Source organism: Lipophrys pholis (genome assembly GCF_963383615.2).
Source record: "Lipophrys pholis genome assembly, chromosome: 9".
NCBI classification, from domain to species: Eukaryota; Metazoa; Chordata; class Actinopteri; order Blenniiformes; family Blenniidae; genus Lipophrys; species Lipophrys pholis.
Window position 1 is genome coordinate 19275604 of NC_137639.1, and position 27681 is coordinate 19303284.

Genomic DNA, 27681 nt, shown 5'->3' on the forward strand with positions numbered 1-27681 from the left:
TCACGGATGGTTGTGAGTGAGTGACGTATGGGAGGGGGGGAGGAAGAAGCTGCTCTACATCACAGCAGAAAGCGCTGGAATAAGGCTCAAATCTGACCACGGGTGAATATATTTTTGCTTTAATTGTCATTTTGGTAAACTTAAGTGTGGAACACACCGCCGTGCCGTCTGGTATCAGGAAACGTTTGAAGATAGTAAATATCAACTGTCGACAGTGAACGCTGCTAGCTAGCTCCTTAGCCTAGCCCCGAGCTAAACAGTTGCTACCTAGCACAGCATTGCATGTGTTGACAATTAACAGCTTTTTTCCCCCCTTCTTCTTCTTCTTCTTCCTTCGCCAACATATCGCTAACGAACTCACTTCATTTAAGCACAGTTGTCGTACTGACTCAGTAATACAGTCTGGGAGCGATACCGAGATGGAAGTGTGTTTATCGCAGAGGGCTAACGACCAACCTGGAACATCACCTCAGTTAACAGCTCGCTAATGGAGAGCGGCTAACGTCCTCCTCATTACAACCAGATAAGGTTCCTGACATTGTCAGTCGGATGGAGTCTCCACCAAGCAGTGGCTGCGACTTCACGAGTGTGGTTTGTAAACCGTGCCGCGTTGTGAAGGAATGGCAGTGATGTGGGTTAAAGTTGACTTGACATCGGCGCGTTTGACTCGTTCAGTGTAAAGCTAAACCCGGATAAGATAATTGAGAAGTATCGTGTTTGTGGACGATTGAGACTGTTAACCAGCGGCTGTCAGAAAGTTCCAGATCTCCATGTGTGGCAGTCGTTGCACGTCGAGCTCCTCGACTGTATATCTGTGCTCGTCTGTTTTCTTTATTGACAAACGTCACGGTGATTCTGGCACACGTTCGTCTCTTTTAGGAGTTGAGGGAAGAATTGTAGTTTGCATTCAGCTTCCATGTTTGACGGTCTGTGATTTACCAGCCAGTTGCTGGTAAACGTTCCTGGCTATCACAACAGGCCCCTCATGACCACAACAGAGCTTTGTTAACAAGTCAGCTTCCAGAGGATTCAGCAGGACAGTTTCATTTTTCATTTCACTGAACTTTTATGATATGCCAGTCATTTAAAACAGGATTGCACAGTTATTGCCTTGTTTATAACGTTTACAATAATGACACATGTGGGAAATCATTTGTGATCTGGCGGCTTTTTGCAAAAGAAAAATGTATTGGGATATTCTGTTAAAGAATACGAGACTCGGATGGTGGCATTATGCAAGAGCCACAGGAAAGAATTGCTTCCATTGGTCCATTTGAGAGCAATGACTCTCCAGCTGAAGGTGGTCTTGCTCTTCATGAGAATGTTCTTTATGTTTTGTCCATGCAGCTCATGCGATACGCCCCAATCTGTCATCTCAAATCAGCCAGCAGAGATATATAGCGGCGTTCAGTAGTCCTTTAGTTTCCCAGTTGTACATAGCATAGGTTGACAAGCACTAAGTTGAGATCTGATCTTCCTCACGGAGGTTGAGTTACATGCTTCCTTCATGTAGCAGATCCAGGATCTTCTAAAATGCTTTTTAAAACTAATTGAAAGATGTGAAAGTTCAACTGTCACAATTGGGGACAAGGAAGCTTCAAGAATCAAAGCACGTCACAATGAAGCTTTTGTACGATTCCAGCTGAAGAGACAAAACGCTTTTTTATTGTGAAAGACGTTTTAAATATAACTTGATAGAACTTGGAAGTTTTGAACTGGAATATTTAGTTCATCAATTAAGGCTGTGCTTTATTCAGTCAGTTCTCTAATCATTTTAAGTTGCTTACTCGACATTTCAGAGAGCCAATGTTTTTGTTTAGCACCGAGGGGAACTTGCAAAAATTCACTTGTTTTTGGTGAAAGCTGCAGTATTAAACTTCCCCTTTTCCTGCATAACCTCACTCTGTTTAAAACCATATAAATTATTTACCATGTCTTTTTTCCAAGGTGTTACGTTGACGGTGTGAGTGCGCGGATCACCTTGCCCGCGAAGGCAAGGCGCCAGGGACCATGAGTGAGAATGGCCCTCATACGGAGGCGCCCATGTACTTCGAGGTGGAGGTGGATTCCTTGGTACGGGACGATGAAGAAGAAGAGGATGACAAGATCCACTTTGACAAAGACGAGGACCTCATTGCCGAGCCTTCGTCATCTTCTGGTCGCGTGTATGACCGCACCACAGTGCTCATCGAACGTGACCCCATTCGGCTAGACGAGGAGGGCGAAGAGGAGGGTCACTGCGGTGGGGATGAAGATGGAGTTACTTTTCTAACTGAAGGAGAGGGGGATGAAGAGGAGGGGTCCCTTGCCTTCATGACTGACCCTGATGGCATGTCACAGGGATACGTACACCACACAATTTCTCCAGACCAGATCCAGTTCACAATAAATCCAGGCTCCACCCCCATGCCCCGAAACATCGAGGGGGCAACGCTCACCCTGCACTCCGAGTGTCCAGAGACCAAGCAACGAGAGGTAGGAGTAAACAAGTGCATTTCCAATTCCACAGAGCACACAGCTGCTATATACAGATGAAATGAGCTGGGCCTGCTTGTTGTGTTGCCAGGGCCTCTTTTGATTTGTTCTCTAGCCGTGCGTCTGTGGTTATTGCCAAGGTAATTGCTTGCTTTTGTTTGTGGAAGCTCTTCCAGTTAATTGCTCGGTGGAGAAGCAGATCATTTTTCCCAGACCCGTCTAATTACAGTAAACGGCTGTAAAAATGCATAATGCAGCAACATAGTGTGCCTCTTCTTGGTCAAACGCAACATACCTTTGAAAATATTATCCTTATACTTTGTTTCCCTCTGACCTTTGATCCTGGTTGGTCATTTAGTCTTAAGTAGAAGTTAGAATGTCACTGCATTCTCAGATAATTAGCTACTGTTAACAATACAGCAGTGAAACCATCTGATAGAGAACATGCACTGGTTATAAAGCATCTCTGCATCAATGAAAAGGTTGGGGGTGAATGTGTTGGGCAACTCCGTTCACAAAGCTTTATTTTTTGTCAGTTATTTAGACTGGCACAGGCTCGAAACCCATCCAGAAAATGTCTCCTAAACATCTTCTGAGGTGCAAAATAAATGCAACTCATTATAATTGTTGTGGGTGGAGCAGGAATGTGGGCGAAGGCTTTTCATCTCAGACTACAGGTTGTCGTGGTTTCATCAGTTAAACAAGGTATTGTTAACTTGGTAATTGCTAAGAACATACATTTCAACAAGGGATGGGGCCGATCCAGTATCGGTATCAGGTTCTGATACCGACATAATTCAAGGATCGGAAATTTCCGATCCAATCTGGAGATTTCGATCCATGAAGCTGCCTCTGTGCTTTACTATCCTGCTGAAATTACTCCACGAGTGTTTCCCTGCCGGCTGCTTTGCTCGTTGGCTGTAACATGTAGAATGGATGTCCTGAACGGAGGTAGGTCTCAATGAGACCCGGAGTAATGAGTCAAAAAATCCATTCCACAGTTTGCAGCCAGCTCAAAGGCTAGCGAAGTAGCACTGTGCTATCCAACTTTTCATGACATGTCCGCTGTTTACGCTCAAAACAACACGGCAACGTGCAATGTTTGCAAAGCCGTTTGCGGCCTCTCTTTGCAGCCAGGTTTTACCGTTTTAAAACGCCAGCTCGCCGAAGAGAACAGCACTGACAGCAGCATCAAAACAATGACAAGCAGCTCCTCCACGCTGTCAGAAGACGATTCAGATCTCCGTGAAGCTGCCCCCTACTCCACGCAAAACTCAGCCTTATTACAGCCTCATATAAAATCAACAATAATAATGATAATAATATTATAGCAAACAGAGTTCTTGTATCAGTATCGGTAGATATCCAAATTCAGGTATTGGGATCCGACCGGAAGTGAAAAAATGTGCATCGGTGCATTCCTACTTTTCAATGTCATCTTCAACAGTAACGTTAAATATGTGAGAAGATCAAGGAGAAACACTGAAGTCATAGATAAATACAAATGTCTGGGGACAATTTATCACTGTTTGTTGGCCGTAGATACACGCAGTGAAGATTTTCAAATTTAAGTGCAGCACACACACTGCTCTGTAGTGGGTTGAGAGTCATCGGAGCAGCTCAGGCAATACTTGGTTATGCATCACATCCCCTTTTTAGGGAAAATGTGTTGTTGACATGCATTTGAGAGTACAGCGAGCTGTTTGTGTCAAGTACATGCAGACAATCACTAAACACACAAAATGAAATATAATACCACCTACGTGTCAAGGAGCGTGTACGCTGAGTTGTACTGTGGATGCTCGGTGTTTGTTAACACAGCAGCTGCTTTTTATTGTCATTTGATATTATTCAATAGACATTTATATCACCTTGAGCATTGTCTTGTTGTAGGTTTATGTATATCTAAACCGCACAGAAAGCATTTGTGCTGGGTTTGTGGGTTGCACCAATGAAAGTTTTGCCAAATCTTCTCTGGCAATGCCAAAACTGCTTCTCCTTGCCATTGACTGTTGACTGCTTTTAGCTTCTGGAAGAATCATGTGCTGACAATCAGGTGCCAAGTAGAATGTTCAGTGTGTGTCCAGATTCTGCCTGTGGCACATCAACAGAAATGTTTAGCTTTTCATGTGCGCCGAACTCATACTCGTCTCTGTTGCTCATCCCACAAATTTATTAAGAAGGGAAGTAAATAGGCTTTCCAGTAGTATAGGTGTTATTGCCAATATGCATTGTTACAACAAAGAAATAATCTATTCATCACACATTTCTTTCCTTTTTTTATGAAGTTAATGTTTTTGTAGTTTTTCCTTTTTGTTTTAATGTAATCTTTGAAGGCTTTGTTTCAACAGACACCAAGGTAATATCCACAAGGACTATTGGCTGAGCCATCCCCTGAAGTACTTTTCTTTCTTTATAATCTATTTAAAACCGAAAGCATTCATATATTTTCAATTTGATAGATCGACATATTTGAAGTTCTGATTTAGTTTTGTTCTTTGTAATCCTGTGTAAGCTTTTAAGTCATCAAAATGAAAAATGCAGTAGTAGTTCAAGTATTTTATTTTATAATCCAACCAAAGGCCATAATTATCCAAATTAAGATTTTAAACATGCTTCAAACTTTTTCGTTTTGTATCTTGTTGGTGTAGGGGGAAAAAAAGGTATTCAAACTTTTTTGAGATTCAACCATACCTCCGAGCAAATGGAGAAAACTGTGAACAAAAATAGGGCTCATCCTGCTGCTCTGCAAAATATTAGTGATTTATTTTCACATAAAATTACAAGTGTGTCCTGGAGAGAGAAATAGAAGCACTGTAGCCTCCACAAGGGCTTGAATACGAAGCAGCCAGAAGAGGATGTTTCCGGTCAACACCAAATACAAAAGTCTGTCCTCATTCACTGTGGCCGTTTTAGAAAGAAATCAAATGTTAATCATCATCAAACGCTTTAGTTTATTGCTGTAAATACTCTCACGTTAGCATTTAATGTGTAATGGAGTGGTCTTTCACACTGTGCATGTGGGAGGCCAAAGCATAGAGGACGCTCTCTAACTGCGATGGGAAAGATGGTGTGGCAGCGTCACGATGGAGTGGGTGATGATTACACTTCAGAGCTCCAAGCTGCAGCAGCCTGCCGCAGTGGCTTTGCATGAATATTTGTTTAACAAAGATCTCCCCAACAGCCTATTAATGAAAGTGATTTAGAGTGCCCATCACACAGATTAACATTCATGTGTAAAGACTGAAAGCCGAGCATCACCTTCATTGTTTCCTGGCTTAAGTAGCTGTAGTAGAAGTTGCCTTGGAGTTCTGCAGACTGCAAGGTTGCATGGTTTTTGTGGGCGTAAAATATTTAAGAAATCACAGCTTTGTAGGAATTGTTTTTAATATTTTTTTTTTTTGCAAATAGAATGAGGACAAGTTCCAGGAATATTATCCTATTGAGGAGACCAACCTCAAGCTTCCTGGTCTCGGCTTTGTGTTCAGTACATGATAGCATTTTTCTAAGAGGTGAATGGGCTTTTATTCACATTGCCCTAGGGCGTTTGTGTGAGAGGAGCGCCGTGGACTGGCACACTAACATGGACACTGGTGTCGCGAAACAGAATTGAATTGGATGTATTGCACTGAGGGGTTAGTCACCGCTGTCCTTTATACTCACCCGCTTCATGAACTGACGGGTGACTGAGTCACGGAGTTCAAGTCCAGTCGGAAAGGTCGCTCTGACTCATTCTGCAACTCCCATCGTATAGCAAGGCTGGTTTTTGTCTCACCGTTTTTACAAATAAAGGTTAAAGACTCTTTAATTGATTTTGAGAACGTGTAATGTGGTTTTCTTTCACTCCAGGATCTCGGTGGAGTTTCATGCAATTGATCACCTTTTTTTCCCACTCCTCCAGGTAAAGCGCTACCAGTGCACATTTGAAGGCTGTACGAGGACGTACAGCACGGCAGGAAACTTGCGGACGCACCAGAAAACGCACCGGGGCGAGTACACATTCGTGTGTAATCAGTCGGGCTGTGGGAAGGCTTTTCTTACCTCTTACAGTCTCAAGATCCACGTCCGTGTTCACACCAAGGAGAAGCCATTCGAGTGTGACGTGCAAGGCTGCGAAAAGGCCTTCAACACGCTGTACAGGTGAGTTGTGCTGTGTTTTGTTTCTACTCTCCACAGGATTGCTCTGGAGACTGTAGTTTTCATCTGAACTATTTTGACAATAATTTTCCAGACAAATTGTGACTGAAATCTTTTTATTATTTCCGTGAAATCCATTGCTGAATTTTCTCATCTTTTTATTCCTGAGGTTGGAGTCCTAACGGCACGAACTGAGACATATTTACTTTTCTTCGTAAAGAAATATCTTAAAATATATTTTGCCAAAATAAAATGGATTTTATACAAAACTGAATTTTACAACAAACCTCACATAAAATAAACAAGTAAAAGACGAATGACCTTTTGTTCCCAGATTGGAATTTACATGTTTGTTTGTTTGTTTGTTTGTTTTTAGGAAGATCAGTATGTCCACATTCTCAGGCGACTACTGAACATTCACAATAACCCCCGCTGTTGAAAAAAATCCGTTCATGTAGAATGGAGAGAAAGGCTTTTGCTAGAGGAGAAAGTCGTGGTTACAGCTTTGAATTTTCCCTCCAGTTGAGTGGACAGCTTCTGGCTTCTTCTTCTAACTTTGCTTTCGTTTACAACAATCGTCTTGCCGTTCTGCGCTACGCTTATAACATAGGATGTGTGTGCTCAAAAACAATGGACAAAACGAGATTGCGCAGTTTGCATCGCGATGCATTTCTTTATTCCACCAAATTAATTCATCACATATTTCTATAAATATTTATCTGTCTCGCGATGCATCGTTACATCCCTATAAAACATACTTTTAACAGTGCAATTACAGGGCTTTGCCAAATAAGATAAAACGTGACATAAAACAGGGACATTCAGTGCTTAGCACTCTCGCCTCATGGCATAGGTTCAAATCCTCTCCAGGCCCATATGTGTGGAGTTTGCATGTTCCTCATTTGTGTGCGTGGGTTTTCTCTGAGTTCTCTGCTCCATATATGTACATGTAAAGTTAATTGATGATGTTAAATCGCCCGTAGCTGTGAGTGTGTGGTTGTCTGTCTCTCTGTGTTTGTCCTGTGATGGATCGGTTGGAGTACCCCGCCTCCGCCCATAGTCAGCTGGAATTGGCTCCAACAGCTTGTGATCCCGAGCAGGATAAAGCTATATACTATAGATGATGGATGATTAGATGGATGGATGACATACAACAGAATCTGATAGCTCCGTCTCATGATCACAGGCAGTGTGACAAATGAGCCTTTGGTATCGGAAATGGAGATATTAACAAAGCAAAATCAATGTGGTTAAAATGCTTAAAAATAATCTCAGCTGTCCACACCAGTTGCTATGACAATGCGTCCAGGCCTGTGTGGAGCCGTGCCATCACCTTGAGCTCTCTGTCAGAGACCATTAATCACAACAGCTGACTGACGGCATACAAGAATGAATTGAGCTCATAATAATAACATTAGTCTCCTTTCCTGTACTATCCAGAATCTCAAATCCAGTCATGAATGTTTGTATGCTTGGTCCAGTTTTCTCTATCTTACTCCATTCTGTAACCTACAGTACATGTGGACTCCTTTATCTTTAAAATGAAGTGCGACTAGAATTGACGCTCACTCGCTTAATGTCACTGTGTTCGTTTAGTTTACGTCTCAAAGCTTCTCTTCGTGATGTAATGAAATACTTGATTGTTTCTGCAGATTAAAAGCACACCAGAGACTTCACACAGGCAAGACGTTCAACTGTGAATCGGAGGGATGCACAAAGTACTTTACCACACTCAGTGACCTGAGGAAGCACATTCGTACACACACCGGGGAGAAGCCATTCCGGTGAGCATTGCCATTATTACAACAACAGACTTACTCCAGAAGACAGGAACCCTGGTATAAATGAACAGACAGCTTTTGTTTGTTTTTTTCTGATTGCAATGTTGCAACAGAGGTGGCTTAACTGCAGATAAACAATCAAATCCAGAATCTAATGTCGTTTTTGCCTTTCACATCTGAGGAGTATTTCTTTTTGTGTTTTTTGCCTTCAGGTGTGATCATGATGGCTGTGGTAAAGCCTTCGCTGCGAGTCATCACCTAAAAACACATGTACGGACACACACAGGTACATATTGTCAGTTTTGCTTCATCTAACATTTATTTGTAAAGCTAAAGTCCAACGACGACATGTTTTTCATTTTCTACCCGATTTGCATTTCTATTCCTATCTCCCACACGTGGCTCATTTAAATGTCCAAACCTGATTGCTAGATATTATTTAATTACCACGTTTCCTTTGTGGTGCCATATAAAGGTAGGTAAAAGGGCAGTAATTGAAACGGCCTTGTCCGTGTGCACTTGTATTGATTGAACAAAAAGCTCACCTAATTGGAAGTTCCCTTTTGGACAGCTGAGGCCAAGCTCTTTGTACTAACGTGTATGCTTCACTTTCACTGCTATCGCTCCCTCGTCTTTCACGATCCTGTAGGGGAGAAGCCATTCAACTGTCCCAGTGACGGCTGTGAGAAGACCTTCAGCAGCCAGTATAGTTTGAAGAGTCACATCCGAGGCCACGACAAGGGACAGCCGTTCAGCGTCACCCTCACTCATCCACTGTCTGAAGTACGTCACAGCACAGTACCGACACAGTTTGTTGTCCCAAAGAGAAAAACTCACAGGAGTTCACAAACCTTTAAGCTTGCTTTGTTTGCACAATTCTTCTCCAAAAAAAAAAAAAAGAGAGAGATAATTGTATCATTAATTTACCATTACATGCAAATGGTTTTGTCTTGTTTGCATGACTCAGCACATGATCTTACAGTAGTGGCAAGTTTAATTAGGATGCATTCATCTCCTAATTACAGGATGCAAATCACTCATTGTGCCTCAGTGACTTGAGCCTCATCTCAACAGACTCTGAGCTTCGAGAGAGCATCCACAATGTAAGTCCGCGCTTTGCCTCCTCTTTGTCAGACAGACTTTGAATAGAAATACACAAGGGTTCTCAAAATGATCAGTAGATGTTATATTCATTGAAAAAAAAAAAAAAATCGTTTCCGTTCTTGGTCAGGTCACTTATTGGTTTTATAAACTCTTTCATTTCTCACAGGCTCAGAATTTGGACTTCCACAATGTGACCCCCGTGAGAATCTTTGAGCTCATGTTTCAGAGTCCTGACAATAGTGTCAGCCAGGATGATGCCCATCCCAGCGGTAAAGAATTCTCCAAAAAATATTAGTTTGAACTGAGCTCAAAAGTTCTTGCTGTGACACAGATTTGGTTTCCTCCTTCAGAGAGCCTTGCTGAATCCTTCAGCCTCGAGACCTCCACCCAACGTGGACCAACCGATGCCTCATCCCTCATCTCTTTCACTATCAATCCTACCTCCTCATCTTCCTGTTCCCACACCACTGCAGTCATGGAGGCTACCCCCCAGCCGGGCCAGAACTCTTCTCCTCAGGCCTCCGCTCCCGCCTCCGTCACAGCAACGGTCAACTCCACACAACCTTTCATACAGCTGAGCGGGCCTCAACAGGTCTCAGCAGACGTGCCTCCGGCTTCTGTCCAAACACCGAACCATGTCACCCCGCAGCACTATGTGGCACTGCCACCCACATTCCTACAGCCAGATGGTGCGACGCAGGCCACCCCTCTACCCCAACCCATCTCTGCTCCTCCTCCAGTGGCTCCTGCACTGACCACCACAGCACCAGGCTCTGCTGCTGTCGCAGCCCCTACAACAGATGCTCTTGCAGCCGTGGCTCAATCTGTGCCTTTAGCCAGCAACCCTGTCCCCGACTCTGGCCCCGCTCTGCCTCCTGCCCCTGCCACCATCACCATCGCGCCCACCCAGAACCTCCTGCAGCCCAGCTTGGTTATGTCGGACCAGAACTTACAGTGGATCCTTAGCAGTGCTGCCAATAGCCAGCAGAACCCGGAACAAGCTGTGAGTGTTGCTCCCACTCAGTGTTTTTCTGTACAAGTGATGCTTTGATTTGTATTTTTTTTGTTTTTGTGTCTTTCTCTTAGTCCTCAAAGCACATTCCTTCTTTCATGCATGAAAAAGACTTTCATTATTCTCTTGTGTTTATAAGTATGTTCATATGAGAGGATTAACTTGTGTCAATTGAATGTGAAAGTGCGTGTGGTGATTATAGCGATATAGCTTCGCACATAGTCTTTGCTTTATACTAGCCTTGTTTGAACTTTGGTGTTTGTTCGCAGCCTCACCAAGGAGCTCCAAAAGTAGAGAAAGTTTTCTTCACTACAGCCATACCAGTGGGAGGCAGCACAGGTAACCTCGTCTGAATTCAATTGTTCTCTTTTTATTAGACATTGAATGTAAGACTAAAGTGATCTAGTCCTGGAATCAGATACCAATCCAATATTTTATTAAAACACGAGCAGAAAGTAGTGATGGACAATATGAACTTGGCATAAATTATCTTAGTTTGGGAATCTTAGTATAACTGGCAATGATGTCTTTAAATTTATTACAAATATAACTGTGGGTTATTTAAATGAAGTCATTTTGTTTGTGAAATGTATTTTCAGCCTGTGTCAGCCAGTCAAAGAACAGTTTTTAAAATCAAGATTAATAGTTTTTCAACAATAATGCCAAGATTGTAGATTTAAAGATTGATTTTGTTCTGATCAAACATGGAGTTATCTCATAAATGATCACAGGATTATCAGATTCATACTAAAGGCTCGTTTTAGGGAATATTTTGCCCTCTGTCACAGTCACACTGTGCTAATTATAGACCGAAGCTCTGTATGTGATAGTGACTCCTTTCAGTTAAAAGTGGATAAATGCCAAAAGTCATTTTTCACCTCTTGCATTTCCTCCAACAACCGTCTTAATGTTGAATTTCTGTTTCAGGCAACTCGGTACAACAAATCGGCCTGAGTCTCCCCGTCATCATCATCAAACAGGAGGAGTCCTGCCAGTGCCAGTGTTCCTGCAGGGACTCCGCTAAAGAGAAGAGTGGAAAGAGTGCCTCCTCTGTCGCCCCAGCCCCAGCACAGCAGCAACCGCCAGAGCCCCCTCCCCCGTCACTACCGGAGACTCCGCAGCATTCAGCCGACTCGTCGCCCTCGTCCTGCCCCCCAAAGTCTTCCTCCGAGGTGGGTGAGGCGAGGCCGGAGGCCCCCTCGTCCTCTTGTTGTTCTTCAGCCTCCCCCACAGCTCAGACTCTGTCCACAGTGGTGAGCAGCACTGCCACCAACCCGCCGTCGTCCGACGGGTTAGCCAGCATGGACGTCTCAGACTTCCTCTCCCTGCAGAGCCCCGAGACGGCCGCCAACATCGAGGCTCTGCTGCTGGTCGCCGACGATTTCAACATGGCCACCGATGGCAACCCTTAGAAGAGCTGCCTTCTGAGTCGAGCGCCACGCGCTTGTCTTTTTGCACCCACTCATCGACAAGCATCGATTCCACCCACACCTCCAGTCGCTCTACAAAGTGACGCCTCTGCTGTCACCCTATGTAGTGTGTGCATCAAACTCTCACGTACCTGCAGTGCTTTCTGTTCTGTACGGCACTGTGCAACTTATATATACAAGCTACGAAAGCTGTTTCTGTTGAGTCTCATTGCAGTAGAGTTTTTAGAGGCAGGATTAGTTTGCTTATGGAGATTTAGCAACGAAAGTGCTAATCAATGCAGGGAAAAGGCAGGAGATCCTCTGTTAAAAACATAAACTGTAAATAGCGATCCTCGAAATATCCACTTTGAATTGATTGAGTGAAAACGAGTGAGGTCCGAGCACTGATCATTTAAGAGTTCCCTTGTCCCGGCTCGAAGTTGGCACGTCTGAGCGGGAAAACAAAACGTGTCTGTATATCCTTGTACTGTACTTGCAGGTCCTCACAAATGCTTCAAGCTGGTATGCAACTGACCAGGATGCACTGTATATTAGAGGAGTTTGCGTTAACTGAATCAAGCATCGCTCCCTGCAGGATTTAAAGGGACTGGCACCACAGTCCCTCATACAGCTGTCTTGTAATATGAAGTGATGTCCTCAGTATTTTTGTTTTGTTTTCTAGGAAGACTAGTGTAGTCCTTAAAATGTGATTATTCATTTACGCTTCTTTTGACAGTTAATTTACTAATTGAGAAAAAGAACCTGTGATCTGACCTGCCTGTCTCTTTAAGTGACATAAACTTCATGCATCAGTAACTTGCCTATAACTTAAACTAACTTAAAATTGTATATGTTAATTTATTTAAATGTTTGATTCTGTCACAAATACTGGTAATACTATAATCTTTGAGATAGCAGAATATCTATTAATTTATTCCAATCACATGTTGCTCTTTTTTTTTTTTTTTTTTTTTTTTTTTTTTTTTTTTTTTGAGCTGCTCTTACGTTACGGAATTGCTTTCCTTTCTAACATAAATGTGTTTTGCTAAAAGCAAGTTTGAGAACAGGCACCCCGAGTCGACTGCACAGTGAAAACTCATCATCTCCTAGGATCTGCTTGTTTGCAGACGTTGTCCACAACTATCCAAACAGTAAGGAACTGCTGTGTACATCCCATGTTTTGTTTTTGTTTTAGGGGTATGACCCTCTCAGGGATGCATCAAGTCATAACTGATCCTGACCCCCCCCCCCCCCAATTTGTTACTCAGACACGTTTTTTTCCTGAGCTGGCGGCCCACACTTGCAGTAGCCCTGCGTTTTGCTGCACTCTTCCCCTGTGTATTGCACACTAACTTGTGAACCTTGTTTAGCCGAGGCGCGGCGCCACTACAGACGTTTTTTTGTACACAACTGCTGTAAAGTAGCATTTAAGAGATGTTGGCGTCCTGGTGACAGTGTAAATAGAGTACGTTGTAGTGTGAACATCTTTGAGAAACTTGTAGATTATTCTAGAATTTGTATTTTTGTATAGACTTTTCGATGACTAACTCTCAGAGTTTGGAGCTGACGTACACACCCTCTCTCCTCGCATTCTTCCCGCTGTCACGTGTATGCAGAAGAGTTTGAGTTTGTTTTTTTGTTTTTTGTTTTGTTTTTTTGTTTTGTTTTTTGCTGTGTTTAGGTGAATAGTTCCTACAAACAGCCGGGCTTCTGTACAGACCCTCTAGTAACGAGACCCTACCGGCACAGAGTATAGTTTAGCAGTATTGTTTCATGTGGGACACAATGCAATGATGACAGAGCGGTGGCATTATATATAAATATATTTATATATATATATACGGGAGTGTAGAGCTTACTTGGCCTTACAATATTACCTGTTTTGTGAGCCTCCCCGCCTTGAAGGTCTCCGATTCCGACATCGACGCACTCATCTTCACCGACTCTCAGGCAGCAGATCACACAGAGGCAGAACCATATGGGGGCAAAAATATGGATTTTATTTGAAATCTGGCATTTATTAAAATAAAGTCAAAGTCAAGAATATTCAAAATTGTATTTGGATTTGGCTTTGTTTCCTGAGATGCCAAACAAATGCATTTTTTTTCTCCCCTCTCTTATTGTGGCCCAAAATGCTTTAGTATTGTCCAGTTTTGATGTTTGGAGAGTCTCTAATGAATATGCGGTGTTGCTTAAGGAAAAGAAAAATCTTTAAGCAGCATAACAGATGCAGATTATGTTTTGTTTTTTTCTTTTGTTTGTTTCATTTTAATTCCAGGCTGTGGGATCAAGTCAAACTGAACTGCGTGTCACTTCCAGCTCAAAATTTGGCCTTTTTGTTGATATTTTGGAAAAGAGCTTTTCTCCTAATTGACATTTGCCATAAAAGCAGAGATGTTCAGGTGCATCTCAAAAACCTGAGTATAATGAAAAAGTAAATTTTTTCCAATAATTGTGTTCAGTGAGCCTTTGTATGTTTTATACAAACTGAAATATTTCAAGCCTTTTGTTTTGTTTTAATCTTTATATTTCAGCTTTATAGATCATGAAAATCAAAAACCAGTATCATGAAATATTTGAATTTTACATAAGATCAGATGTTTTTCTTTTAATTTTTTTAAATTAAAGGCTATAATTATCACACACGAAATAAACTGGGCTCACAACTTTTCAATTGATATGTTGTGAAAGTAGTACAAACGTGACGACATTGAGCTTTTCAGTGATATTGAAAAAGTTTTGAGAAGCACCTGTTTTGGAAACAGTCACATTTTCTGCTCTAAATCATTCCTCGTATGCAGTATTATATGTCTGCGGTGTCAAAATCTGACGTTTGGATTCCAAAACGTTGTACTGATTTCCACTGTTCCTCTGTCTGGGTGATTTAAGAGACGACTGCCAGGAGTCGAGCACATCCATCCTAATGCATTCTCATACGTGCATACTGTCAATGAACACAACTATGCAATTAAAAGTGTGGCATTCACAAGTTGAAACACTGACTCCAAGACAAAAAAAAAAAGCTATTTATGCCTCTTTCTCTTATGAATTGATATTCTGCTACAAACCTATATGCAGAATTCTAGTGGCAAACGTTTGCAATTCCAGTGCGTCCATATTAAGGCATGATTACTGGACTCCTGTTTAGTGCATTTCATGTATTTCGTGATGGAAGTAGTGTGCGTCTGGAGTTTAAAGTGCATCCCGTGAATGTTGCACCACAGCTATCCTTTGGCCTCAGAGACAAAAGTTAAAAACGGCTGTATTTGTTTGAGGGAGAACTTGGAGAAAGAATGGTTCTGTTTTAAGAATTATTTTTGGTCAATTGTCCTCAACTTTTTTTTTTTTTCTTTTTTCCTTCTTTTGATGACTGTATATGTGTAAACATGTTTCATTTGGTGTCACTAAATGTACCCGATCATCTCAGCCTTTCACACAAATATTTGACTTGTGGATAATTTGTCAGCTTTTGTCCCCACTGGCGAAAGTCAAACTCACAGCTGCCAATTTTCTTTTTAAGTCTGTTAAATGGTCTTTATTAGTTTGGACTTGTGGCCCAGGTTCCGCCTGATGTTCACCGTACGTGGTACCGACGACAAATCAAAGACGGTGACATTTGTTTGGAAGCAAGTTGATCACACATGTTGAACCAGAATTTAGTTGTTTTGTTTTTTTTTCAGGAGTGTGGGGGGAACAGAGTCCGATATTCTGCCATCTCCATTTTCCAAATGGGCAATATTTTACACAAAAGAAAAAAAAAAAAAGAGGAAACTTTATGCTTCCAAAGGAATGTCTGAACACCCAAAGAGTGAGGAATTGTTAAGGATTTGTATTTTTAAGAGAATGTATAATGTGAAAATGTTTGCTTATGCTTGTTTCGTATAAAGTAATATGATAACTTTCGGAATTGAGAGCAATATAATACTAATAAATCCTTATCCTTGTCACTGAAATTGGTGTGTCTTGTTAAGTTCTGCACTCTTAGCTTCACGTTGTTATACAGCGATTTGCCACCGGAGATTGTCGTGTTCACTTTATAGAACCACATACAGCACAATCCGACTCAAATGTGAACACATCACCTATAGATATGGGCAATTTTAGTGCAAAAATAAAATGTTTAACAGTCTAGAAGAAGATTTGCCCTGAATGAGCGACAGAAGTGGCCATGTAAACACGACTATCGACACGCTGTAAACTACATGGAAACTGCAGTTTATGGAAAAATAGCAATTTGTGCTTCTCTTGCTGCCCATTTTGTTCCACAGGCCACATGTTTGACCCATCAGCCGTGTTGCCATATTGAGCAGGTATTGAACCTATTGAAGTTTTTTACAACACTAGGTTGTAAGAAACATTTCAAATAAAGCAAACACATTTACCCAATAAAAAAACATAGCAAAAACTAAGCAAACTGTTAATTTATTGTGAAAGGAGAGAATCCAGTCTTGGCTGTGGCTCTGAAACGCTCTTGATCATCTTTTTAAAAACTTCAAAGAATTTACAAAATGTGCCAGAGAAAATTCTGACAGCATCAGAATCTTAATACAACCAGTTAATACAGAACCAATAAAAATGGTAAACAATTGGCAGTTTCAAATTCATCATCTTAGTTTGAAATTTGAGGATTGTCTAGTTTATAGTTTCAAGATTTGAGTAGCATTTTAAATTTCAGGAGAATGAGTCATTGTAGGCATTCATTTTGAAAACTGCATAGGGTTAGGGTTAGTTCAATGCCATCACAATAGTGGCATGTGTTAGATTGTAAGGAGCAAGGAAAGTTAGTTGGCCTTTTAAAAACACTTTCTGAAGATAATAAAACTTGTGCATTGTGCCAATATTTAATAACATTTAGGTGATTGCTATGAAACTAGGATGGTCTATTGGCAGCATGATTGTACTATTGGCACAAACATAATTTGTACTTTATTTTGTAGCCACTTAGTGCACTTGTAAAGAATTTTAACACATTTGGTGTGATTTGGATCGAGTTTTATTGACTTGGGTTAGTTTTATTTTTTGCGGTTAGCTGGAAGGAAACCGACAGATCTGGCAACCGGGGCCATAGCAGCACTGAATACCACAGCAGTGATTTGGTTGTTGGCACAAAACCACAGATTGAGCACTGAAGATAATGTCACATGCAATTTCCCCCTTTCCAATTATAATGAACTTCCAATCAGATTCTATAGGAATAAACTGTAGCATGACCACTTTTAGTTTAACTTAACATTTATTCATCACATAGAAATGAAAGACTAGATGGTGGCCGAGACATCGGTTTACTTCTTTGGTGATGAGGACACATCCTGGACGGTCTTCCTCTGCAACACACAAACATGATCACTTAAGAGTTCACATTAGACACACGGAGGGGAGAGAGTCACCCTTACCGCCATGACCCCACTCAGGGCCTTCAGGTCTTCCAGCACTGCGCTGCATAGTGAGATCCTCTCAGATAGAGTCGCCAGTCTCTCCTCCATCTTCAAGAGGACAAAAGAGTCTATCACATGTCAGAACGGACAGTCAAAGCTCCACATTATAGCAGACTGACCTCCTGAGGAAGTGAAACAACTTCATCAGCCTGCTGTCGTACTGCCTCTCCTGCACCATCTGTACCACATTACCAAACACTCGGATAAAGTTTGAGTTTATACATATGTCTGGGTTTTTTTTTGTTTGTTTTTTACCTGCTTCTGATGCCATAGCGGTAGCCATGCTCATCTTGACAACTCTTGTTTGTTTCTGTCCAGGTGTGTGTGTGTGTCCTTTGTGGGCTTTACGCAGGTTCTGACAGGTGGTTTACATTTCCATGATTACTGTGTGATGAGAAGAAAGAGCAGGGAGCCAATTAAAAGAGCAACTGAGTAACAGTCAGTTCTCTGCTTCATACCTGCTGACAACCAGTTTTAACTTTCTCATAATGTAGGAAACCATCCATCCATCCATCCATCCATCCATCATCTTTCCTGTGCAGGGTCACAGGGCACTGGAACTAATCGTGTCTAACTATGGATGAGGGCAGGGTACACCCTGCACAGGTCACTGGTCCACCCAGGGGCAATTTAGTATTGCTAATTAACCTCACGTGCATGTTTTTGGAGTGTGGGAGGAAACAGTCGATTTTGTCGATAAATATTTGAACCAGATGTTGGAAAATCACAAAACAGACAGAAAAAAGTTTTTAAAAAAATGTAATAATAAAACAACACTCTTAAATATGTCATGAAACATAACAGCGTGGAAACAGTGGAAGTTGGTTTACTTTAAATATGCGCTGGCCCTTTAACAACGCTGTCGTCATTATTTGTGGGCGTTACCCCGGAAGTGCAGTCTCGTGCGGTGTACAACATGTTCCCGCTGTCACTGTGAGGTAAAACTCCGTCCCTAGATCTGATTGTATGAAGTCAGTTCGTCGCGTCGCTGCTGAATTATTCAAAGCCCGAGCAGCTCACAGTTCCGCCGCAGCTCGCGTCCTCACGGCCGACATGTGCAAAGAGCTCAAGACCAAAGTGCTGCGTCTGCTGCACGCGACCTCCAACGGACCGACGCTCCATCAGGAGCACCAGGGCCGAGCAGGTAGCGTGTCTGTCCGCCACACGTGGCTCTCACACAGCTTTTTAGATCGAGCTGAGACATTTAGATTTGGAGTCTGCTCGTCTGTGTCAACATTGCAGCGGGTTACATCAGATTCCGGATTTTCCTGTTTCACTGGAAGGAAGCTGCTGCTCATGATGGATGTTTAAGACGGTGGTTATAACTTGATTAACACACAGCTTTCTACTCAAAACACACAAACATTTGTATGGGTGAATATGTCATCAGCTCGGTAGTTATCTACTTAGGCAACACTATATAAAAACCATTGATTTAGCTCATGGCATTATAATAATCTGCATAAATTGATGATATAGGCATATTATTACCAATGCATTTAGTTAGACCATCATAGCCGTCTTATGTTTGCATTGTGGATCAGCAACTCATTTCCTAGGTGACATAATGAGTACAAAGAACGAACCATAAATGGTGAATGTCTCTCGTTCAATATTAAATATGTTGTCTCGGATCCCACAGGGCTATATCGATAAGTTTTGTTCGATATGGGTCTGTTTTGGGCCTTTCTTTGTTGAGTTTGCATGTTCTCACCATGCATGCATTAGTATCTTCCCATCCTGCCTTTAGGCTCCAACACTCTTGCACTTGGATAATGCAATTATGCAATTGTGATAATGGATAGATATGTTCTATATGTAAATTATAGGTGCATGAACTCTGCAAATAGTGTCATATATTATTTATTCTCCATTTGAAATGTAGGTTGTCTTTTTGTAAATTGCGCCATTTGATTTGTTGGCTTCCGTTTAATTCTTTACAATGTGATGATCCTGCTTTCTCTCACAAAGCACTTTTAAAAACTTATTTGTGAAGCTGTTCTAGATTTGTTATTAAAATTCTTCTAAGGTCGCTTTATACACACCAAGTATCAAAGTGACAAACATACATTTATACCCATGGACCATGTGGGAAAAAAAAACTGTTAAGTTTAACATTCATGTCTTTGGATCGTTGGAGGAAGATAGCAGGCAGACAACATGCAGAGTCCCTACAGAAAAGCACATTTAATCAGCAGGTTTGAATCAAATATAAGAACATACAGAAATGTAGATCTTGGCGTTGAGGTGTATCTCATTTGAAGTGTGAGAAATAGGCTAATTTTAAGAAACTAGTTTTGATTTAACGTTGGTATCCTATTATGGCCAAAAGCAACATGAGCCAATCTCCCTTCTGAGCCCGATTAAAAGTGAATAATCTAAATTCTGGAATAATTAAGACCTGTGAGCAGTCACTGAAGTCACTGAAGATGAAATGTCTTCACGTTCAGCTCCGAAGAAAGAAGCATATAAAGTCGTCCCCTGGCTTCACTGGGTTAGAAACATTTTTCACAAAAGAACTAGAAGCCTCCGCACGCACATCCAGTCATTTTCCGGCAAATTGTTATTCTGTGGGGTTACGAGGAGACTTAACGGCCACCGTTAGACAGGTTTATTGCAGGAAAAGTACAGTTTGTCCTTGGGTGCTGTAGATCAGAGACATAAAGTGTGATGTTCCTGCTCTAATGAGACTTTATGTTTTGTGACTTTACACCATCAGACCTCCTTAGTACTCGATTATTATTCATCAGAGTCGCAACGTATTACAGAAACACACTTATTTTCTTTAATCAAGAGGAGCTTGAGCTTCTCCGACCTCAAGTAATGTGTGAACGTACAGATCAGTGAGATTAAATCTGCATTGGCGAAGGTGGACGTACTTACAGTGGAGCTGTAAACTGACGATGGTCCCAAAAATAACAGTTCAGATTTGTTTAGGTTTTTTTGTAATACATTTGTACTTTGCAATATTATCACAACAACACTTTTGCTTTCTACTTGTTATTGTAATAAAAATGCTGTTTTGGTTCTTTGGTTCCCAGTCAATAAACCTGAAAACATTTACTAGAAACACTGGAAAATAGGACAGAATGTCCACTTTTTAGTATTTGATGTGCCAATTTGCCTATATACTGTTTGGGCAGAATTCTATGAATCAGTTGTTTTTTCTTAAAAACAATGTAGTTATTTTGGGAATTTGTACTCCTTGCTACACGTTCTATTAAATTCAAATTATAAGGGTGTTTACGGACAAAGGCTCCCTCTGTTTTCTGGACATATACCCTGCTGGATAAGCTGTCTCCTTGATTTTTCCGTACGTTCTTTCCCCAACTCCAGATAATGCGGAAATCCTGAGCTGCACAGCGAAGGCTCTGAAGGAGGGTCACGTCGTTGCCGTCCCCACAGACACCATCTACGGCCTGGCATGTCTGGCCCAAGACTCCGACGCCGTCGGTAAAACCTACGAGATTAAAGGGCGGAACGAGCAGAAGCCGCTCGCCATTTGTGTCGGGGAGGTTGACGACATCCACAAGTAAGCATGCGGGTTTTCACCGCCTGTTTGCCGCTTGGTGCTCGATGAGCCGCTTGTCTGTTCCGCGTGTCTGTGTGGAACACTCGCTTTGTACATATTACTCATTCGCACATGGAAGAGGCAGCGATGCTATATCGACCTCAACCACACACGTTTTTGAGTGACAAGCACACCTGCTGTCAAAGAAACGCCTCCGTATTCCATATTTATTTAACTGTGCGACTGCCCTCCTCATTCCCGTTTAATGTCTCCTTCCGTTCAAAGTTAACGAGTCTTGGTTGGAAATGAAGTAAGCCACTAATTACACCAGAGGAGACGGTATGACAGAAGCGTCATTCAATAGGAACAGAAGGAGGAACTAAGGATATGGTGCATTTACTATAAAAAGAAAGTAATAAAAGAGTGGCAGTCAATTTAGTATTTAATTCAGGAATAAAAGCTTACCGTCAAGGTTTTTCACTTTTGCTTCAAAGGAGCAAAAGAATCGGCCTCAAAACCTGAAAGAAGCTTGAATCTGTCCTTCCATCCTTCCCTCATCCTTACACTTTATCTGCAGCTGATCCCGGCTGGGTGTGAAGACTGAGAAACAGATACTCTTAACTTCCCACTGTCGTATCGCTAATTAGCCAGGAATGCGATTTTTGGACGGTGGGAGGAAAGCGGAGTACCAAAACCTGCACAGGGTGGGATATTGCCGAGAGAAAAGACGCCAACCTGAACTCAAAGAGGGAACCGAGTGCTAACAGCTACATTACTGTGCCGCTCTAATCTATACATGTATATATGAACATGATCTTTTGTCACGTGATTTGCATCGGATTTTTAGAAAGCAGGCGCTATTTGTCAGTTTATTTACAAGCACAGCCAGTATGGATACCGATCAGTTTTTTAGGAGTGATCCACTATGAAAGCCTCGGTTTCTCCACAGCTGCTCACCAGTTTGCTGAGTTTTCTTTATGCCTCGCAGGTATTGTAAGGTGAAGGTGAAGAGCGAGCTGTTGGGAGACCTGCTGCCCGGTCCTGTCACTCTGGTGTTTGAAAGATCTGAAGTGCTGAACGCAGATCTCAACCCCTTCACGATAGTGAGTTCACTCCAAACGTCAAACACGGCCGATAATGAAACTAATCGTTTATTAAGAATTCTAACGTCTTCTGTTAAAAATGTCGCCCTTCCATGTGCTCCTCAGCTTGTCGGCGTTCGTATCCCGGACCATGACTTTATGAGGCGCCTCTGCCAGATGTGCAGGGAGCCGCTCGCACTGACCAGCGCCAACATCAGCTCACATACCAGCACTGTGGAAGTACACGTGAGTACCAGTAAAGCAAACACATTCGACGGGGTGTGCTGATCTCGAAGTCTAAATTTGACCTTGAGCAGGCCAGACCAGTAAAGATAATAGCATATTGAGTGAATCTAACTATAATTAAACCTTTCCAGGTCATGATTTAAAGTGAAATTTAAACTTTATGCCGTTTGAAACAACCGACCGTGTTGCGAAATACAATCGAATGTCCTAAAATCCTTCGTTTTTCTTGGTGTTTGTATCCAAAAATACGATGAATTACTTCTCTTCATTTACCTACAAAATCTGACACTGTTCCCTTTACGGTCCTCCTCTGCAAAATAATGGCGAATAACACAAGTCTTTCATTTCTGCTGCCTTTCGCCAGCATGTTCTCACAAACTCACTGTGGCGCTGATGCTCATACTACTTTAACACTCGGCTCTCAGTGCTGCGTTACTGATCTGTGAAAACATCAGAAACAGCAGTTACTTAATAAGTTTACATGATCATCCTGTGGCCCATATAGATTGTCTGGCAGGCTGTATGCTTGTTACTCGACGACCTTTTTTAAATTATTTATTATTGATTTTCGACTCCGAGACAAGCAGTCAGTCACACGTTTGTGCTTGGCCCTGAAATGTTTGATATTTGCTGCAGTTTGGTAGTGGGAGGCTATCTGTGCAGACTGACTGAATACAGGGTCCGTCCTGACCAGGTCACAACATGCACACCGAGGCGGTTGATATTGGGCAGTGGTTCTGCAACCTGTATGAGAAAAAGCCATTTTGGGGATTTTTCTACAAATCATGTTTACCTGGACCTGCAAAACACGTTTAACCTTTAAAAGCTGTGTTAGCTCTTAAAGTTTCATATATACAGCAGCTTAGAGACGCGTATATAAACTATCTTATGTTGCATTTTGAAATTGCAGTTACAATTTAAGACGGGGAAAATTTCATTCCATTTTCAGCTGTTTTTGTACCTGATTTTAGCGGTTTCTTCTTTCTTTTCCGTTTTTCAGACAATTTTGACATTTTAGTATAGAAAACCCCTGAGGAAAATTCCATTAAGCCTTGCGCCACACCAAATTAATAGAAAGCTTAACAGAGATTAATATAAGCACAGAAAGGACATTAACTAAAACACAGCAAACACTCTTTACAGGGAGGAGTTATAGAGTCTTACAGTCACACGAGTGAAGAACATTTTTAGCCATTTTATCTCTTTTCTAGGCAGTTTTGCTTGTTTGTTTTTTATTTTTCTCTCAAATTTTAAGCCCCTCCCCTTTTAGGAAATTCTCCCCAAAAGTGTCCCCCTTTTTAGAAATTCCAGTAATACTAGTCTAGCATTTTCTCCCATGTTAGTTATCTGCCTTTTTTTTTCCTTTTATTCAGAGAGCCTGTGGTGTGTAAATAAGATAAAAAATAAGATAAAATGTTTATTCGAGTATAATTCAGTCAAAGCTTCAGGGAGCCATTACGAGCCACTTCAGGTCGTAGACCCCCGATATAGTGCTTTTCAGACCCACCGGTCATCGTCGAATGCATGTGTTTGGGTTCCATTCAACTTCCAGAGCACCTGGACAAAAGCTGCACATGCAAACTGCAAAACAGAAAAACCTTCTCAGACCTGAGATCTTATTGGTCATATGGAGGCATCGTTACTTTTGCTGTGTTTTTGTTTTTAAATGGAAGCGGAGTGAAGTAGAAGTTGCTGTGCAGATCCTCGTACCAGCAGTACTGACAGTTCTGGTGACCACCAGGTCTGGTGGGACCTGCTCACATATAATAATATTAAGGCCAGGCAGTATTTAGATAGGTGTCTTTTTCTTTGCATTTGTGTGTTAAAGCTCGATCAATCAGGCTCTTTATATTTATTTCCAGTCCGGTAACATTTCTACAGGTTTAATCACTCATGTTAAGAGTATTTTTCTTCTTTATTGGGTAAGCGGACTTAAAAAGCCTTCCCCGTGCCAGTGCACGCCTCAAATAGATGAAAAGCTCGAGCTTAGAGTTAGACTCCATTATTTTGCGGCAGTATTATATTTAATTTTTTTACTCTGAAGGAGTTTCAAGAGCTCTGGCCCAAACTCGCCGTGGTGGTGGACGGTGGACCAATCGGAGGCCAGAGCCGACTCGGGTCGACGGTGGTCGATCTGTCGGTGTTTGGAAAATACCGCATCATCCGACCTGGCTGGTGAGTTCTAACTGAAGCACTGCTCCATGTACTGTGTGTTGTCTTTTAACGCAAAGAATAGACAGTAGCTCGGGCTGCAGAAGTTAATATTTAGTCTGATAGAAATGTTTCAGAATACTCAATGAATAGCAAACAGGAGGCCCGATCCTAATTTAGGCTGAATGTTGTGGTTGTACTATAATTTTTACTATGATTATGAACGGTAAAGTCCATTTCTGATTAATCAGCAGTGTCGGCCATTTTCCTAAAAAAATTCCACTTGTGCAGGAGTTATTTTGCTAGTAACTTAAACAAAAATGTCCAGTTTTTCAATAGTTTTTTAGAGTTGATAGTGAAAGCCCTGGCATTTCAGCAGCAGGCACTCCCTGGAATACAATTATTAGCCGTTGTGTATAATTTGGCATAACACCAGTCCATAAACAGTGTATTTAAATTTTTTTTTACAAAAGGTAGAATGATAAACCGGCAACATGTCGACTGCAGCAGACAGCTCTTAGAAACAAACTTCTTGTTTGTCCATTTAGGAGCTTTGAATCCAGATTTTGAGCTGAGGAGACGGCAGCTTATCAACAGTCACTCATCTACCAGAAAAGTACCAAGTTTATAGAAACTACTGTAATTGTAATTACATTTTAATTTTATAATGGTAGCTAGTTAAAAGAAATGCATGAACTTGAGGACAGGATACTCAACATAAAATTGTCCAGCTGCGTCAAGCTTCGTTTTTGTTGTTGTTGTTTTTTAACTCTACCACTGCGCTTCCTATTGAAGCACCGGTGTCATGACAGTGAATCTCCTCCACTGGGAGGTCGAGCCACCTGCACCACCTGCTATTAATATGAAGCTCTTTTACCAAGTGCGGGAAAGCGTGTGCCGATAGAATTTATGAAACGCTCTCACTTCCAAAATAAGCAGTTTCACATGAATTCGCCACAAATAGGTGCCGGCCCCGATGGTGCATCGGAGTCTGTTTGCAGAAATGTGTGTGTTCTCCTCTCTTGACTCCTGCTTCACCCCTCTCCCTCCCCCAGCAAGCCTCCAACCCTCCCTCTGATGTAGGCTCGGTACATTAAACAAGAAACGACTGTGACTCGGTTTTCTTTTTCTTCCCCAGTGCCCTTTCTTCTACAGTTGACGTGCTCGAGCGCAAATATGGACTGTCAGAGGACTCGGGGGGAGGAAAGTGACCTCTGAACTCTCGGCACTCCGACACACACGCTGAGACGCACAACCAGCTCCGACCCGGGGCCACTTGAGAAAAGAAGAATGTCGGCAAAGACGAGAACTCGGGGAGAAGCGGAGTCTCAGGCGGCGGCCGGGTGAATCGGGTTCCGTGGCTGCTTTTATGATCCGGAGCTTCTTTTCTCTTTGGATGGTTTTATTTTTCTGGAGATATGTATCTGTGTTTGAGACTATGATGCAACAGTTCTCCAACTTTTTATCAGAATTATAAATATAGGTCACCAATGTAGTTTCTTTATATATTTATATATTTAATATGGCCTCTAGTAAACGGTTAGCATTTAAGCTGCCGCTTGGTATTGATGGTTTGAGGTGGAGTGGACACATATTTTATGGTCCAAATGACCCTTGCAAAGGATAAAGGATCTGATTTCTGAATATTAATTAACTATAGATCATTTTTATTTCAAGCATAAAACTTTTTTTTTTTGTAATTGAATTCCTCTGTATTTATTTTATAACAGGATATTTGGGGCCACCACTACAACTGTTGTCGACGACAAGGTTGTGCAAAATCTTTAGATGGTTGAAAATATGTAGGAATATATAAAAAAAAAAAAACTAAACAAAGCGAGTGCATGGAAGAGAGAATTTAACTGATATAGAGAGTCTTGTACATTCACTTTTCACTTTTTGTGGACAAACACTTAAAGCTACTGTAATTCTTCAAATATGTTGGAAATGTTCAAAACATGGTTTTTTTTTCTACTTCCTTAGGGCCTGATTGATATGTATGACCTCGCTTTAGCCTCAATAAAAGTCATTTTTTTCTTATACTTCAATCCTCTTCATGTTTTAGAAGCTGCCGGAGACGTATTTCTGTCAAAGGTGTCTGAATCTTATTAAACGCCGACTCCTAATAGAGCGTGACATAAAGAGTCTGATCTCGGGTTTTTAGGCAGAAGCCACTTAAAGGTGCCGTTCACCAGGAAAGCAACCAGAAAAGTATTAAAGAGCACACTTTTATTCTCAAATACTCCTTTTCTGAGAGGAGCTTTTCAAAAGACGGCAGGATCCTAGTCGAACCCTTCCAGAGTTCATCAGTCACTGGCAGGTGTTTATGCATGAGGGCACTTTGTAATGTTCAAGTAGAGCCTGAACGACTTTGGACTTCTGACTCCTTAAGTAAAAGGAGAAACTCCGCGCTTAACAATGGAAATGAATTCCTTCCATAAAGGCAATTTAACAAAAAATTGAGACAGATTGTCGGTCAGGTCTGTGTGAGAGTTTAAGAAGCTTTTTGAGAAATGCTGATGTTATGCTTTCACATCTTCAAGGGCAACTGTAGTACAAGTGGACTTGGATTAAAGATTCTTTCTTTACATACCAAATAAATTCAACACCTTTTGTTTGCACAGCAGAGAGGATCAGTACTGATTTCCATTCCCAAGGCAGATTAAAACTCGTCTTTGTTTTACTTAGCTGCAGTTTTCTTTGTCGGTTTTAGCGGCTGCAATATTTTTCAGAGAATTATGGGGGGGGGTTGGAAATCACATGAAACGTTTAAGTGAAATTTGTCATATTGGGAGAAATTAAACAGTTGAACCATGGTCATTGAGACGAGAACAATCAATTGAATAACATTCTGGTTGTGACGCTCAGTTGCAGGTTTTACCTCATCATGACTGAAATGTTTTTTTTTATGGATTGAGACCATCCATTGTGACTCCTTATGCCTTGCCCGATGGCTGGGCAGCACATGGGCCGAGGCACAGTGGAGTAGTGAATTGCAGTAGTTAAATAGGCTTTTACTTTTGCTTTTGTTTTCTTGTCGCATTCACACCAACATGGTGCCGTATAAAGGACTCTTTGACATATGAATATGGTGAGATGGGGAGTCAAACCCATAACGTTGAAGCCAATCAGCTTCAACCACCCAAACCATATTCACTGTGAGAATAGCCCGGTTCAATTCCAGGTTCTGAGGCTTCCTGTGTGGATTTAGCAAGTTATCGCTTTGTTTGCATGTGTTTTCTCAGCTTCCTCCAGTTTCCTCCCACAATACCAAAAAGTTTTTTATATTTCTAGTGTGTTGTGCTGTGATGAACTCGTTGGGATCTGCTAGATTCTCA

The 27681-nt window shown here is 41.6% G+C and overlaps 2 protein-coding genes across 2 annotated transcripts; both read left to right on the plus strand.

Moving 5' to 3' along the window:
* Window positions 1-85: 85 nt before the first annotated feature.
* mtf1 (metal-regulatory transcription factor 1) lies at window positions 86-11921 on the plus strand (the record flags this gene model as incomplete). Its single annotated transcript, XM_080470766.1, has 11 exons — window positions 86-102; window positions 1948-2475; window positions 6377-6615; window positions 8265-8396; window positions 8606-8679; window positions 9043-9176; window positions 9419-9496; window positions 9664-9766; window positions 9848-10500; window positions 10779-10848; window positions 11437-11921. Exons 2-11 carry the CDS (start codon window positions 2011-2013, stop codon window positions 11919-11921), a joined length of 2433 nt encoding a protein of 810 aa, XP_080326892.1. The 5' UTR covers window positions 86-102; window positions 1948-2010.
* A 6290-nt stretch (window positions 11922-18211) lies between these two features.
* yrdc (yrdC N(6)-threonylcarbamoyltransferase domain containing) lies at window positions 18212-26389 on the plus strand. Its single transcript, XM_080472000.1, has 6 exons — window positions 18212-18497; window positions 20690-20885; window positions 21853-21967; window positions 22073-22192; window positions 24237-24367; window positions 25482-26389. Exons 1-6 carry the CDS (start codon window positions 18320-18322, stop codon window positions 25552-25554), a joined length of 813 nt encoding a protein of 270 aa, XP_080328126.1. The 5' UTR covers window positions 18212-18319; the 3' UTR covers window positions 25555-26389.
* The last annotated feature ends 1292 nt before the right edge of the window (window positions 26390-27681 follow it).

Bases quoted from the DNA above. Each gene is read 5' to 3' on its own strand.
- yrdc (XM_080472000.1), top strand. From the start codon at position 18,320: ATGAAGTCAGTTCGTCGCGTCGCTGCTGAATTATTCAAAGCCCGAGCA. The intron at 18,498-20,689 runs GTAGCGTGTCTG...CCCCAACTCCAG, and splicing joins GGAGCACCAGGGCCGAGCAG to ATAATGCGGAAATCCTGAGC. The intron at 21,968-22,072 runs GTGAGTTCACTC...TGTGCTCCTCAG, and splicing joins ATCTCAACCCCTTCACGATA to CTTGTCGGCGTTCGTATCCC.